General features: G+C 38.2%; 1 protein-coding gene across 2 annotated transcripts in view; it reads left to right on the top strand.

The window, feature by feature from the left end:
• FBXW4 (F-box and WD repeat domain containing 4) overlaps window positions 1–16,626 on the top strand; it is a 78,806-nt gene extending 62,180 nt beyond the window's left edge. For both annotated transcript variants that reach the window (XM_058189384.1, XM_058189383.1), the window contains 3 exons: window positions 14,940–15,080; window positions 15,499–15,640; window positions 16,412–16,626. In XM_058189384.1, coding sequence (XP_058045367.1) covers window positions 14,940–15,080; window positions 15,499–15,640; window positions 16,412–16,528 — 400 coding nt within the window. In that variant the 3' untranslated portion in view covers window positions 16,529–16,626. The remainder of the gene's footprint in view (window positions 1–14,939; window positions 15,081–15,498; window positions 15,641–16,411) is intronic.
• The last annotated feature ends 113 nt before the right edge of the window (window positions 16,627–16,739 follow it).

Genomic DNA, 16,739 nt, shown 5'->3' with positions numbered 1-16,739 from the left:
ACCTGTGGGCAACTTCTGAAAGCAGCTGCATCTCTTGTTGGATTGCACAGCTGTCCTTACAAGCTGAAGCATGATTCTGGGAAAAGATGGGTTTGGTTCTAAGGAATAGTGAATGAGTATTGTGTTTGTGGCCATGTACACTTCAAAACACCTTTCCTTTTCTAGATTTGAAATACTAGACATCATATTTAAATATATTAACAAAAATGGTATATTTAAAAGAACATTTGTTCTCTTTCCCATTCCTATAAATGCTCTTTTAAAAAAAATAGTTGTGACTGCTTTTTTTCTTTTTTTTTAAAAAGGAACCCTATAATTTTTACATTTCAATTCTCAATTTCCTTAATGCTCTGAAACTGGCTTCATGCCATCTTTGATAGCAAACCAAGGCCTTTGCATTGCCCTATTTCTTAATCCTTTCTAGCAACAGATGTTGAAATTTTGTATCCCTTTTATCTGTCCATCTTTAACCTCTTCCTGTAATTAATTTCTCTTACTAGCTGTGCAAAATGGGATGGCCTGTTACCTACTCTACCTTTTGAATCATTGTGACTGAGCACATATAGATGCTTTTGGCTTGTTTGGAAAGGTTCCACCCCACCCACTACTCCTAGGTAATAGCCGTGGGAGAAGGATAAAGATTTCAATTCTTTTTTTTTTCTTTTTCCCAATGGACAAAAAAAAAAAAAGGAAATGGAATGAAGGAGAGCCTGTATGAAAAGAAAGACACAAATCTTTACCTTTCAGGCTCTTGGACTTGTTCTTTTTCATCTTTTTGGTGCTTTTTCTTCCCATCTTCAGATAGCTAGTATGCTACATTTAGTTTAAATACATTTAGTATATATTTGTATGTGAAGAAACCGTCTTGACTTACAACTGATAGCAACCATTTGAAGTTACCACTGACCCTCCCCCCCAAAAAAGTACTTAAAAAGTTCTGACAGCCACTGCCCTCTCTTCAGTGACATGGCCACATTTTGGGCCATTGGCAACCAGCCTGCATTTTCAGCCATTTACACTATCCCAGGCTCACATGGCCCAATTTACAATGTTTTTGCTGAAAACTGGTGTTTATTTCCAGTTTTCAGCAAAAACATTCAACAGCAAACAATAATGGGTTTGCCTAATGACCCTGGCACTTTCTTAATAACCTCAGATTTGCTCAATAACCATCATACACATGGTTGTAAAATAGGTGGGTTGCTTGAGTGATTCGCTTTACAACTGTCACAATTAGGATCTTAATGGGCAAGTATTATAACAGTTGTAAGTTGAATATTACCTAAATATGCATATGAATTTGTGCATACTTGCTTGCTGATGCATCTACATACATGTTAGCTTTAGGGAATCCATACAAATGAGATTGAGATTAAGAGCACTAGGCCAGAAACCAGAGACTGTGGGTTTTAATGCTTTAGTTAACTGGATAATTTTGAGCCACTTACCTTATCCCAATTCTAGGAGGAAGGCAGAGGAAAACTACTTCCAAAAATACTGCCAAGAAAATTGCAGGGTTGGCAGTTGCTAGGAGTCATGACTGACTTCAAGACACACCAGACCCATACAGGGCTAGATCTAAACATTTTCCAATGTTTTAATAGGAAAGTTCAACATGTCGTACATAAAACTGAAACTGGAGTTGATCTTTTGCATCTCCCTTGTGGAGAAATGGATAAGGTCCACACAAATTTGGAATTTGCATCTTAGTATTGATCAAGATAACCAAATTTTGTGTACAGTTTTGTGAAAAAATAAATACACCCCATTGAAATTTTTGATTCTTGTCAATGTTTCAACAAACAGATATGTGATCTTTATAATCAGTATTGATTATAACAATATATTGTTTTTGTTAGTTGCGAAGTCGTGTCCGACCCATCGCGACCCCATGGACAACATTCCTCCAGGCCTTCCTGTCCTCTACCATCCTCTGGAGTCCATTTAAACTCCTGCCTACTGCTTCAGTGACTCCATCCAGCCACCTCGTTCCCTGTCGTCCCATTCTTCTTTTGCCCTCAATCTTTCCCAGCATTAGGCTCTTCTCCAGTGAGTCCTTCTTTCTCATTAGGTGGCCAAAGTATTTGAATTTCATCTTCAGGATCTGGCCTTCAAAAGAGCAGTCAGGGTTGATCTCCTCTAGAACTGATTTGTTTGTTCGCCTTGCAGTCCAAGGGACACACAAGAGTCTTCTCCAGCACCAGAGTTCAAAGGCCTCAATTCTTTGGCGCTCAGCCTTTCTTATGGTCCAACCTTCACAGCCATACATTGCAACTGGGAAAACCATAGCCTTGACTATACGCACTTTGGTTGGCAGGGTGATGTCTCGGCTTTTTAGTACGCTGTCTAGATTTGCCATAGCTTTCCTCCCCAGGAGCAAGCGTCTTTTAATTTCTTGGCTGCAGTCCCCATCTGCGTTGATCTTGGAGCCCAGGAAAATAAAATCTGTCACTACCTCCATTTCTTCACCATCTATCTGCCAGGAATTGAAAGGGACAGATGCCATGATTTTAGTTTTCTTAATGTTGAGTTTCAAGCCAACTTTTGCACTCTCCTCTTTCACCCGCATCTTTAGTTCCTCTTCACTTTCTGCCATTAGAGTGGTATCATCTGCATATCTGAGGTTGTTGATATTTCTTCCGGCAATCTTAATTCCAATTTTTGATTCATCTAGCCCCACCTTTCTCATGATGTGTTCTGCATATAAGTTAAATAGGCAGGGTGATAGTATACAGCCTTGCCGGACTCCTTTCCCAATTTTGAACCAATCAGTGGTTCCGTGTCCAGTTCTCACTGTGGCTTCTTGACCCGCATACAGGTTTCTCAAGAGACAAATAAGATGGTCTGGTACTCCCATCTCTTTAAGAACTTGCCACAATTTGTTGTGATCCACACAATCAAAGGCTTTAGCATAGTCAATGAAGCAGAAGTAGATGTGTTCTGGAACTCCCAGCTTTCTCCATGATCCAGCGTATGTTGGCAATTTGATCTCTAGTTCCTCTGCCTCTACGAAATCCTGCCTGTACTTCTGGTAGTTCTCGATCCACATACTGCTGGAGCCTAGCTTGTAGGATTTTAAGCATAACCTTACTAGCATGTGAAATGAGTGCAATGGTGCAATAGTTTGAACATTCTTTGGCATTGCCTTTCTTTGGAATTGGAATGTAAACTGACCTTTTCCAATCCTGTGGCCATTGTTGAGTTTTCCAAATTTGCTGGCAAATTGCGTGTAGCACTTTTACTGCGTCGTCTTTTAAGATTTTGAATAGCTCAGCTGGAATATTGTCTCCTCCACTAGCTTTGTTGTTGCTCAGATTTCCTAAGGCCCATTTGACCTCACATTCTAGGATGTCTGGCTCAAGGTCAGTGACCACCCCATGGTGGTTATCAATATATATACATATACATATACATATACATATACATATACATATATATACATACATACATACACACACACACACACACACACACACACACACACACACACACACACACACATATATATATATATATATATATATATATATGTTTTCTGAGGTTTTCGCGGGTGTTTGTATGTAGGTCTTTGGTTATTCGGGTTTTCTCCCGCGTAAAATTGGAAGTGTCTTGGCGACGTTTCGACGAAGTCGAAACATACATACATACTTACTGAAATAAATAAACCCTATATTTATCACTACCTCAAGTATCTACTGTAAACTCAAGTGCACCAGGAGCAGATTTCAGCTGCTCTTCCAAAGCATCCCATTGCAGGTCATCCATCAAACCTTGTAGCTAGTTGATTGAGCACAACAGTGAGAGTAAGAGTGACTTGAACTTCCTGCCAGCTTTCCTATTGACTTTGCTTGTGGGAAGCTGGCAGGGAGCATGGGAAATCACTCATGTTCTTCAGTTGACCTTTGCAACTGCCTACCATTTTCTTGGGAAGAAGGGAAATAAAGGGAGCCACAGATTGTGAGGAAAATTGCACTCCCATGCCAGCATAAGATCCATCTCCCTCCAGGGTGGAAGAGGGCTGACCCATCGACTGGCAGCATCTCCCAGCCAGATTTATCTCACCCAGAGGCATCTGAGTCATTATCTCATTGTTTGTTTGCTGCCCACTTCTGTTAAAGGATTTCAAATTTCAGCCTTGGTTCCAAAGCAGCCAATCACTGCATCCCTGATGAACTTTTCTGCCAGTCAGTTGAGTGCAGGGGCTAGAGGGAAGCAGGATGGGGATATGCCCCTCCCACCTTCCACATAGGATATGTGCCACATATCCTATGGATTTCTTGGAAATGTAGTTGGAAGATGAAATAGTGCTAAAGTAGCCATAACTTCGTCAAATTTCATTCTCACTGGAGTCATGGATCTCAGCATTTTGTAAATTAGTCCATTTGAGTTATTTTGATTCAGTAATTGTTACTGATGGCAAAATGTTTGGGCTCGGTCATCAAAACTTAGGAAAATTCCTAACTTGACTGTACTAGTATGTCTCTTTCATTCACACATATACCCTGAAGAAAAGAAAAGAATTTGTACCTCACTCCGAATCCTTAAATGGAATTTCATTGATTTCTGTGAAACATGTTTTCAAGTAAACATCTACTACCATCACAGCTTTAATATGTCCTGGGGAGACTTGAACTTTCTTTTTCTTAGCTGCTCTTTGTAGCATGGCGAATTCTTTTTCTACAGATAAAGAACTAGAATGCCCTTGAGTTTTCCTTGAATTAATGACTTTTGACCTTCTCCATTGTTTTTTTGGCTCCCATTCCCTTGCTTACAGAGCATTTCTGTGACACCCTAAATAAATTATCTTCCACTATATATGAGAAGAGGTTCTTTGGTTTTGAGCAGATTCACATTTATAAAGCATTTTTGCTATTTCTTTAGATAATAAGGGAATAAACAAATCAAAAAGAGCATCTAAATATGGTACAGGAACATGATAGTTTGTTCCTGGGTTTATCTTTCTTTCTTTTTCTTCTTCTTTCTCTCTCTCTCTCTCTCTCTCTCTCTCTCTCTCTCTCTCTCTCTCTTGAGACCTCCAAAGTGCTGACTGTTCAAAAAGAAGCTATACTGTGGCTTATTCTTTCTTTTTCTTTCTTTCTTTCTTTCTTTCTTTCTTTCTTTCTTCCTTCCTTCCTTCCTTCCTTCCTTCCTTCCTTCCTTCCTTCCTTCCTTCCTTCCTTCCTTCTTCTTCTTCTTCTCCTCCTCTCCCTCCCTCCTCCCTCCTCCCTCCCCCTCTCTCTCTCTCTCTTGACCTCCAAAGTGCTGACTGTTCAAAAGAAGCTATACTATGGCTTATTCTTTCTTTCTTTCTTCTTTCTTTCTTCCTTCCTTCCTTCCTTCCTTCCTTCCTTCCTTCCTTCCTTCCTTCCTTCCTTCCTTCTTCTTCTTCTTCTCCTCCTCTCCCTCCCTCCCTCCCTCCTCCCTCCCTCCCCCCCCCTCTCTCTCTCTCTCTCTTGACCTCCAAAGTGCTGACTGTTCAAAAAGAAGCTATACTATGGCTTATTCTTTCTTTCTTTCTTTCTTTCTTTCTTTCTTTCTTTCTTTCTTTCTTTCTTTCTTTCTTTCTTTCTTTCTCCCTCTCTCTCTCTCTCTCTCTCTCTCTCAGACCTCCAAAGTGCTGTTCAAAAAGAAGCTATACAGTGGCTTATTCTCACACAACTCCCTACCAATTCTCCATACTAAGCTCTCCCCATTTGAGAGAATTCCCCCTTCAAGACATTCTTCACATTCTTTGCAGAGAAAAAGGGTTAAACGTCTGAATTTGGGGGTCACCATGTTATACAAATTGCAATCTAATAGTTTTTACAAGAACACACGTGTGGGTAAAAAAAGGACCTTGGGTAAGAAAGGCAAGGAGACAGACAGTTTGCTTTGTCCTTTCCGTCCTGAATGTTTCTTGCCATTGTCATATTGCCGTGTCTTTCTTCCCCCTTTGCTTCTGGGAGGGAGAGAATTGGTTTGATAGTTAAATTGGCCTGTAAAGCAGAAGGACTTAGTGCCATTTCTGTTTGTTTTCTCAAATAAAAGCCCCAGAGGGGTCTCTTTTGCATCATTTTGGCTTTATGTGAGGAAACTGCCTTTTTCCCATCGCTAGCTTGTCAGTTTATCCTCTGAACTTAACCTTACGACAACCAGGACAACAAAAATGTCTAGGGTCTCAGAGCCAGGAAAGGTAAAGAAATTGTATCTCTTTATTGGATCCTTTAAAGTGTGTGTGGGCTAATTCAGAGTCACCAAAAGAAAAGAGGGCAAAAGCTTTCTCCATCAGTGCAGCTATCATTATGATCCTAGCCAAACTAAAGACATGTATGCCTCCAGCTGGCAAAAGGAAGCATTATAAATTAGGTGCTGTCTAGAGTTAACTTTTTTCAGAGAAGAAACTGTTGTAGAATCTACAGTAGTTATTGTTGTGCCCCAGATTGCTTTTTATGTTTATTCTTTTATAAACAGTCTTGGAATATTTGTTAATTTATTAATAAACCTTTAGCTAGGAGTTCATCAAAGGAATAGATTGCTTTTTCTTCTGATTTATTGTTTCTCAGGAATGTCTTGTACAACCATAAAGTTTATTAGAAATAGGCATTGCAAATAAAAGCCAACAAAAATGACTTTTTCCCATTGTTGGCATGTGCCAGGAGAGATACCTGGTTTTAAAAAATGGCACAACATGGCCATATATAGTGTTTTATTTATTTATATACACACAGAGACACATGCTCCTGGAATGTGATAGATCCTGGCTCCTGTTCACTGTTGTATTTGATGGAGAAAATACAGTGTTTTCTATATTCCGTGTAATTTTTCTTTTTTCAATAAAGGAATAGGAATAATTATTAAAAAGTAAATGTCCAATTAGAATTACAAAAGCTAATCTATATTAAAAATATGTATACATTTATTATTGCATATTAATGAACTATATGATTACATGATTGAAAATATTTAAGATGTGCATTTTGGATATGACCACACAGAATTAGCTTTGTAGAATTCTTACTCTAGTGCTTTATCCTTTAGGAAACCTGAATGAAAAATAATTGTAGGAAAAGTGATGCTGTTTTAGTGTTCATATAAGACAGGTTTTTGTTTCAAAACTTTTTTTTTATTTTTGAAATCTTGTAAAAGATACATTGCTAATATTGACTTATTTATATCAAAATTACTATTCTTAGGTATTCACACATTAATAGTGAATTTAAATAAAAACCGTATCATTGGGTTATTAGTACATCCTGATAATGAAAATAAAGAACAGGACAAAAAAAACCCCACTTTTGTATTTTAAAGAAGCATATTTGTTTTCAAATCAAATGATTGGAAAGGGAGAAAATGCAGGTGACCTGCCAAAAGCTTAGAAAGGAGAAAAGGGTATTCTTTCATGTTTGCAAAATTGTAATATTCATTTGCTCATCAAGAATAAATAAAAACTCTACAAAGAGTATAGACATCTCACAAATAATCCATTGCTATTTTACTTAACCAATCACTGTAGGCTATCTAGAGATGTAGAATTTAAAAGTAATTGTATTAAAATAGATTTTTCTCTGTGAAAATACATGTCTGTCTGAATGATTGTCAAATACTATAAGACACACTATTAATGTCTGAGAAAATGACTACAGCTCACCTTTACACAATGAAGTCCCTATATTCAACAACAAAGATAAGCAATCCATTAACAAAGCTTTTACCAACTCATTAGATTCTGTTCTAGTTATGAATAGTATGCAATTTTTTTCAGTTAGCGAAATTTGCAGTTTAAGCACCATTTCAAGAAGAATACTATTGTGGCAAATTAGAACAAACTGATTCCTCCTCCATATGATTGTGTATTCAGCACTCCAACTATTGAGCAGGCAATCTTTTGACTTTGTTAAGATGATAACTATGCTACTTGAAAAGAACTTGGGTGGTAGTGATAGATACAAGAGCTTCTTATCAACTGAAAAGAGACATTACTGGTAGGAATTCAGGTATGTTTGTAAAATTTATGAACAGAAAAAATACTTTAAGTGTAGATTTAAGATAATTTAAAAACCTTCTCTTCGATAGACTACTCAGATGAGGTTCTACTAATATAGGATGAAGTGGGATTATGATTTACCTCTCTGTGATCTATAGAACTGAAGGGGGTGATTGTTTGTGCCAGCTGACCCACATGAGCACTTTATAAGTACTTATTTGAGTGGTTAAATCAATTTGTCAACTGGATCTTATTCCCAAGGTTTACTTTTGCCACATAATACCATAAAGCTCAAAAGACAAATGAACAAGTGTCCAAAAATAATACTTTGAAGAATTGTTAGATGGAAGAAATGGCAAGCTGATTTCTCTCTTTCATCCATTCCACAATATCCAGAGCAATAACCTCTCCAGTTCTGTTGCTCTTTAATTCCCACTTTTTGCTGACTTAATTTTGCAAAGAAATCTCTGTGAATCCTACCTTGTAACCATGCATTGCATAGATCTGCAGCACATTCTGGTTTTATTTTTTTCTGTGGCTCTATTGCATACAACTATGATTTTGGTCTGCCCTAGTACATTTTACATATATTTGATGAAAGGGGCTCCATCTTAATAACAGTTTATGATACAATAATCCTGTTCCTGGAAAGATGATTGCATTTGCAGATACTATAGCTAATTTTTCTGAAATAATTTTATACATAAATGAGAGAACTCGGTTAACTTAGGAAAATAAGCTAAACTGTTTCCATCTGCCAGTATCTTTAAATTTTACTCTTTTGTGGCTGAGAATATAGGTGAGATGCTGATGAGGAAGCCAAGTCTGGGACACAAAAGAAAATAAGCACTTGTAAATGCTGAATATCTCTTGCCAGGATAAAGGAAGTTCCTAGTTATAGTATACAGTAGTGGCGAAAATTGTGGAAACCTTTTGGGAAAAGTATATTTTAAAAAAACTAGCTAATAACACCACTTTTTTTTAGTACCATAAAATTATATATCAATGAAAAGATAATTTAATCAAGAATGTAATGCAATAATTTTTATGAAGGATTTGCTTTAAAATAGCAGTTACAGTATAAAGAAAAGTGAAACACCTAGAAAAGGCGAGATATACAAAAAATTATCATGTCAGTTAATACTTAGTTGGGTAACCTTTAACATGAATTATGGCCTTACAACGTCTTCCTATGGAGTGAACCAAGTCTTTTAGTTCTGCAGCTGTTTTAATGTGAAACCAAGATTGAATGATTGCTTCTATTAACTGGGTTTTATTGCTGGGTCATTTCTGACTAAGAAGTTTCTTTAGTTGGCTCCATAGATTTTCAATTCGGTTAAGGTCTGGGCTATTCCCAGGCCATTCCAGCAGTGGAATATGATTATCAGAAAAAAATGGTGTTATTAGCCATCAAACCTCAAAAATACACTTTTCCCAAAAGGTTTCCACAATTTTGGCCATTACAATAGACCCCATAGTAATGGGATCTTATAAATGGAGATGTAGGACATACCAATGTTATGCTTCCAAACTGAAATGCATTCCCTACCCCAGTGGCATGGCCTCTATCATGCTAGATGAACCTCAATCAGCATCTGCCTGTCTTGTCTGAGAATAAAGAAGCTTTCTGAAACTGTCAATCACAGGATTTTAAAAACACTGTTTTCCTTCCCCCCCTTCTTTTTCTTTGTATGAAAAAATCTAACAAAATTTGCTGAATGAGAAAGGGCAGTTATTTATTTAGCACTATTATGAATCCTCTGTGTCTTGCCTTCTAATGTTGATTAGTGTAAAACCAAAAATTGTGATAGTGATTATTAATCCTGAAAGTTGAAAAGTGTTTAGCAATTTCTCTCAAATTAGAATAAACCAGGCAAAACAAGAATTCAAAATCAGTATCCTATATAGAACAATTTACGTGAGCAGCCCCCATTTTTGCATTTGTGGATCTTCTAACATACCAATTCTTGCTTTTAAACCTCTTGGTAACTTAAACTAAAAAATAATAATTCTATTTTATTCTGTTTCCTGTTTTATTTTATTTTTCTTTTTGTCCATTCTACTGAATATTGAAAAGAGTAAAGAGTGATATTCTTTAAGCATATCCAACTGAGGAACAGTGCCAACTGAAAATAAAGAATAGTATTAAAATATGCAAAAGGATGCCTGTTGCCCTCCTGAGATGAACTATAGTTATCATCATCCCTAACTATAGGTGCAATTGGCTAAGGCTAATGGGCTTAGGAACCCAACATACAGAGGGTCACATGTTCCTCATACTGGACAAAGAGTCATCTGTCTGCTTTCTGAGCAATCATGTACATGGCATTTTGGACTTTTTTTTTTAAACAAAGTGATCCCCCCCCCCCCCGATTTTGGAACTGGAATGTGGAGAACTTAACTGATAACTTTCACTACCACATTTCCCATCTGATTTCCCACATGGTTTATTTAAACAGATAGAAAAATGTTTTCAGTTCATCAAGATGCTTTTGCCCTATAGATAAAGAAGCACCCTATTAGTTGTTCCCCGTTTTAAGGGAATAAAGGAAACCAAGGCTCAGCATTTCTAGCACTAGGCAGAGGAAGGAATCCAGGCTGCACTAAGATTGATGGCTCTGTGAGCCTATATACCTGGTCACCATTACTGGGCTCGGTGCCTAGGGTTCCTATCATGCCTCAGTTTTCCGGTTTCTAACCCAACTGTAAATTTTTCTTCTTCAGATCCTCTTTTTTCTAAAATGATGACAATTCTACTTTCTTTCTTTTTGAATTATAGATGCCTTTACTTCTTGACATAGGTTTGTAAAGCAAATTGGCTATACTTCTTCCCTCCAAGAGTTAATATTTTAACAGCTTGTCCAGCGATTCTTGCCTTGAGAAATACAAAGTAATAACACAGCACCCCCGGATTCAGGTTTCAGAATGGGGGAGAGAGATGAGGATTAATTCCTATACTTGATGTTAAAGCTTGTCCGAGAGGTTTGCTTTGGGGGGAGCATTGCTAGGGCCGACTGGTCGCGCTAAATGGTTGCTAAGGCCCTGGCATTGAGGACCAATGGAGTGGCCCACAGTCACGGTCACGGAGGGAATTACACAGCCACAAAGAAATTGTTATTCTCTGTAATCTGCTCTTTGGAGAGTGACTGGGGGAGATGGACTGGTCCCAGCATGCTGTCGGTACTGTGATCACAGAAGCGTGTTGGCTCTAGTGAACGGGTAGGGCTCACCTTCTGATCTAGGGGATACCAGTGCTGCTGGTACTAATCTGCTTTCTCAGCAATTTTGCTCCTCTGACACAACGGTGTTTACTTGTTTGAACATCTCCTGGGACTCTATTTCACCTATTGTGTGGTCTTTATCCCCACCCCCCACCCCCATGGAGCTTTAGCCCAGATTACAGATGGAATTAGGCCTCTGGCTCGGGTGCCCCAGAAAGACTGATATAGGATCAAGGAGCAGAAAGTAACAAAATAACTAGGGGGGGGAGTCGTTGCTTTAGGGAGTGGAGGCTGTATTGTCCCATGAAGCAAGGGCCAGTGCACTAGTCTGAAAAGGCGTTCAGTGCTTTGTGTCCAATTCTGATTAGACTGTTAGGGAGGAGGAGGAGAAGGGCTGGGAACATGGGAATCTTTAGTGGCTGAATGAGCTTCATTGGATGTCGTTGTCTGAATGTTAGTGAGAATTGTGGCAGCCTGACTTTCTCTTGTAAAGGAGATTTGGGGAGGGGGAGGACAGATGGGACATGTTGGTTCTCAATTAGGAACATGCATTAATTAATCAGAGAACCCTGTGCCAGACGGAACTTTTAAGGAGCCTACTCAGCTATCTTTATCCCAAATCCCCTGTTCCTTCAGTTCTTTTGTTTTGCATATTCTTTTGGTCCACCTCAACTTTTTATAATGTTGCATTTGCCCCGTGGCATGTAAAACCTAAAATGTATCCTATGTCTGACAACAACAACAACAACAACAATAATAGTACCCAAAACACCACTTGAACACCATAGGCATTGACAAATTTGCCATCTGTCAATTGCAGAAGGCAGCTTTACTTGGAACTGCTTCCATCCTGTGATGATATCTGTAACACCGTCAAACATCCAAATTTGCCTATCCCAGGTCCTTGGTAAGGACTCAATAGGGAGACAAAAATGCCAAATCCAGTCTGGCATCTCACAAGTAAAGGCAATGGGGAAGTCAGCAGAGATGGCTGCAAATTAGCAGGGTAAGACTCTTCCCTGCCCCGCTGGCCTTTCTTTGCTTGCCCATACACACCTTTGCTCAATGCACAAATCTACTGACACCCTTGTTCCCTAGACCTCTCTATACTAATAGATACCTTATGTCCTCCTCCTTACGCTTTTGTTAGCTCACATGCATCCTCCACCTTCCTTCCTGGGTCTGCTTAAACTCACACACACCTGTGCCTCTTTCCCCAGCCTCCCTGTGTTTGCACCACACAACAGCACCTCCTCCCCATCTCACATGTGACCTGTGCCATGCCTCCCAGGGCCTCTCCACCTACTTGTAGCACTCCTGCGCTCCTTACCTGAGACCCCCACTGCTTCCCACTTAATGATCCACACACAACAACCAGGACTGACTGGATTCCTATTACTAAGTAATGTGGTTGTGTGATTGCACTTTACATCGCATTGCTTAGCAATGCCAATCCTGGTCCCAATTGCTGTTGTAACTCAAGGACTACCTCAGGGGTAAAATACTCCCAGTTCGGACCGGATTGCGCAATCTGGTAGCGATAAGGGTGGGTAGTTCGGAGAACCAGTAGCAAAAATCCCTCCCCCCCCCACCCATGCCCACTCAATCACCCTGACCCCACTTGCCTCCTTGGCAGCTTCCTGCTTCTTTCAGTCTCGCTCTCTATTCCGGCCTTGCTTCGGCTGCTGCAATCAATTGCATCAGCTAGCAACTGAATCTGCCTGCCTGCAATCCATCTCATCCATGAGCAACTCAATTTGCCTGCCTTTTCCCTTGAATTAGGTAAGTAAGGGGAGGGGAGCTTTAACAAAATAGTTAATTGAGGTTTTTTTAGGAGTTTTATTTTTTTAGACATAGCAATTTAAAGTTAAGGAAGTTTTAAAGTTAAGGAAGTTTTAAATTTAGCTGCTTTTATCTAAAAATAAATAAAATAAAATAATAAAATAAAATAAAATAAAATATTTGTGCAGCTTTCTGAGATTTGGTGTGTTTTTGTAGTGTTTCAGTCTAACTACACAAACACACAAAATCTCACAAAGCTGTATGTGGCATTTTGTGTGTATTAGTCAGTTGTGTTGTGTGTGTGTAAAGTGTGAAAGTTGGTTTTTGGGCTTTTTGTGGCTGTGTGAGGTTCCTGCTTGTTGAGGAGGCCATTTTGGGTGGCCATTTGAGGAGGCCATTTTACATTGTGTGTGAGTCAGTTGTGTTGTGTTGTGTTGTGTGTATGTAAAGTGTGAAAGTTGGTTTTTGGTACCTCTTACTGTTTTGTGTACTTTATTATTTTTATTATTTATTGTTATTGGCCACGACCACCCAGTCACCTGACCACCAAGCCACGTCCACCAATTAAGCTGTACCCACAGAACCAGTAGGGAAAATTTTTAGATTTCACCCCTGGACTACCTATAACTCTGCAGAGAAAAAAGGCTCTAAAAAATTCTGCAAACTTGAGCAGTGATTATGGAATTAGTCATTTGTGGCAAAATAGCTTTTCAGTGAATTATTAGAAATCCTCAATGATCTTTTCCATTATATACAATGAGAGGACAAGAGAAGGGAATTAATACTATTGATGAGTTTGCTCCTTCCAGTTACCTGCATTATTTCTTGTTTGTAACCATTCTAAAATCGATACTCATGCAGGGTTATAAAAAAGAAAAGCTTGCTTAGGTCCTTCAAAGTTCAAGTAATATAAGGGTCTGCATAGTTTCCTTAGAAATGTTCAATTTGGGGAACTGGAAGGGAAAAAAACAGCAAATACTGGTATTTCTGTTGTCAATATTACATGTAAGAAATAGACTGAAGAAAAATATTTTCTGAGAATATAGGATATTTAGAGTTAACAGACTATATATCTGACCTTGACCAGAGTGTATATATTTAAAAATACATGGGAAGGAGAAAAAAATGAAGAAAATAGACCTCTAAATTAAGATTTCTTTTCAGTTTTAAATTCTTAATATACATATCATCAGTGACGTCCATTCATAATATATAGTAAATTTGATTTCTCCTTGTATTGGTATTGATTGATAAAAGGGGATAGTTGGTTGCATTTATGCCTTGTTCTTAAGACTATTAACACAAGAATAAAAATACAAGTCTTGGAGAATGTAGATGTTTCCAGCATGTGTTAGATTTTATGTAGCAAATAAATGTACTTTCAATCTACCAGGGAAATTTTTAAAATGAGTCCTTATTTGTTGAAAATTATTATCCTTAGTAAATATTATTTTCTGTTTCTGCTACACAGCATGCCATTCACTCGTTAAATGTTCTCCCTAGTCCAGAGGCAGGATATTGGCATGGGTACATGTGGCAGCAGAGAACTTGGAATATAATATAAACATCCAAAAGAACTGTACTTCTCACACATGGACTATCAGTTACAAATAAATAATACTTTCCCTTGATTCTCTATCTACTGTATTTTCTAAATTTAACAAATCAACGGAACTGTATAAATAGTACTTGTGCTTGCGCTTCATAAAGGATGCATAAAGCCTGAATAGAGCTAGAAATGGAACTGAGCAATGGCTTTTATAATTTTAAACTGAAAATGCATAATAATAGTTTAACCTGATATATTTTTGTACAGCTAGTGATATTTTTTTTTGCTACTCCTCACTTATTTGGCCTTACGCTACTTCTTTATTGCTATTGAAAATCTATGTAAAGATAAAAACCTCAGGTAATAGCCATGAAACATAGTTAGTAAGCACTGGAGTTTAATTTTTGTTTGTTCCTCTCCTCAGTGGGCAGCTGATCACCTGTCTTGGAACAGATTTCCACCGAGGAGCTGGAGTCTTGGATGTTTTCTATGAAACACCTTCAACTTTGCTCTCTTGTGGATATGATACCTACATAAGATACTGGGATTTAAGAACAAGCACAAAGTTAGTTTGGAACCTTGCTTTTTTTAAAAAAAAAATAAATTGGAAATACTTATTTGATAGCTGTTTCAAGATGACTTGTTAACAGTCCACATTAGTCACAACAACTTCTTTGTTTGTTTGTTACCTTCAAGTCAAAATAGACCCCTGGTACCTGCCTGGGTCAAACCCCTACAGTTTCCTTGACTTTTTAAAAAATATTTTCCGATTGCCCCCTTCCTAGGGATAAGAGAGAATGCCTGGCCTAAAAGTTACCCAACTGCTTTGTGATTAAGGTGAGTCTGGAATTCAGTCTCCCTGTTTCTAGCCTGATGCCTTAACTACTGCAAACTGGCCCTTGACACAAGAACTGACAAACAGTATTTCGTGAAAAATATTCTAACATTATCTCACAGTATTTTGTTTACCATCAATTTCCCAGGGAATGTGTGAAGAAATGGGAAGAACCACATGACAGTGCCCTATATTGCATTAGAAGCAATGGAAATCATATGATTGCAAGTGGCTCTTCTTATTATGGAGTGGTACGTCTGTGGGACAAACGACAAACAAGATGCTTGCAGGTGAGGCATCATCACCATGTTCCCAAAAGTTGATTATGAAGAGAACTGCCTAACAGAATCTAAGTGGGATAATGTGTTCTTTTACTTATTCCTAATGCTTTTCAAATAAACATAATGAATAGAATGGTAGATTTGGGCAGAAAAGATGTGAGTTAAGCATTCAGTGGCATGAATATGGACTGAAGGCGGGTGCATGGGTAGGAGAAATTTACTCCAGCATCTTGTAACCTTCCATGCCAGCTTCCCCACTGATTTTCTAAAGAAGCTAGCAGAGAAGGTTGCAAATGGTGTTTCTATGGTTGCAGGTTCCGGAGCCAATCATATGAGCCAGTTGTCAGATGCCCAAATCATGATCACATGACTGCGGGGGTGCTAGGATGGACAGAACTCTGACAACCAGTCATAGCCACAACTGATCAGCACCATCATAAATTTGAACAGTAGCTGAACAAATAGTATTGTTGAAGAATTCCTATAAACAGTTCATTCTTATTCAATATAGCACCATAAATATTAGTAAAGATGTTTATAGTTATGATTGCTATTGCTTTGAGCTAATTTTGTTCAGGAAATGGATTACTAATATATGCTGTCTGTTGTCTTAGCCCAGTTCTAATACTTCTTTGCAGTAGAAAAGGATTACAAAATTTGCAATAGATGCAGGTTTACAAAATTGAATTGTGAAGATACTACATGATTATCATTTTGTCATTGACCCTATTAAAAGTTTAAATAGCTTACCTAGAAGTATTTTTCTTACTGTTTTTGCAGAGTTTCTCCTTGTCATCACCTATCAGCAGTCCCGTATATTGTCTACGTTTCAGCACCACTCATCTCTATGCGACACTGGCATCGGCATTGTATGTCCTTGATTTCACTACCTCTTGACACTGATATGTTTGGACTTCAGACATGACAGTCAGCTCAGGGAGCACAAAGAAAGTGTAACATCTTTGAGACAATAAAACAGCAGTCGGTAAAAAAGATCCCATTTCTGCCTTCTGGTGTCAGTAAAATCTAATATATCTTTCCAACCAATATTTTGTACACTTTTGATTTGGTTACTTTTCTTATTCCTAGAAAGACAAAGCTCAGTAAG

Source organism: Ahaetulla prasina, chromosome 6 (genome assembly GCF_028640845.1).
Source record: "Ahaetulla prasina isolate Xishuangbanna chromosome 6, ASM2864084v1, whole genome shotgun sequence".
NCBI lineage: Eukaryota > Metazoa > Chordata > Lepidosauria > Squamata > Colubridae > Ahaetulla > Ahaetulla prasina.
This window is presented reverse-complemented; position numbering and strand designations above follow the sequence as displayed.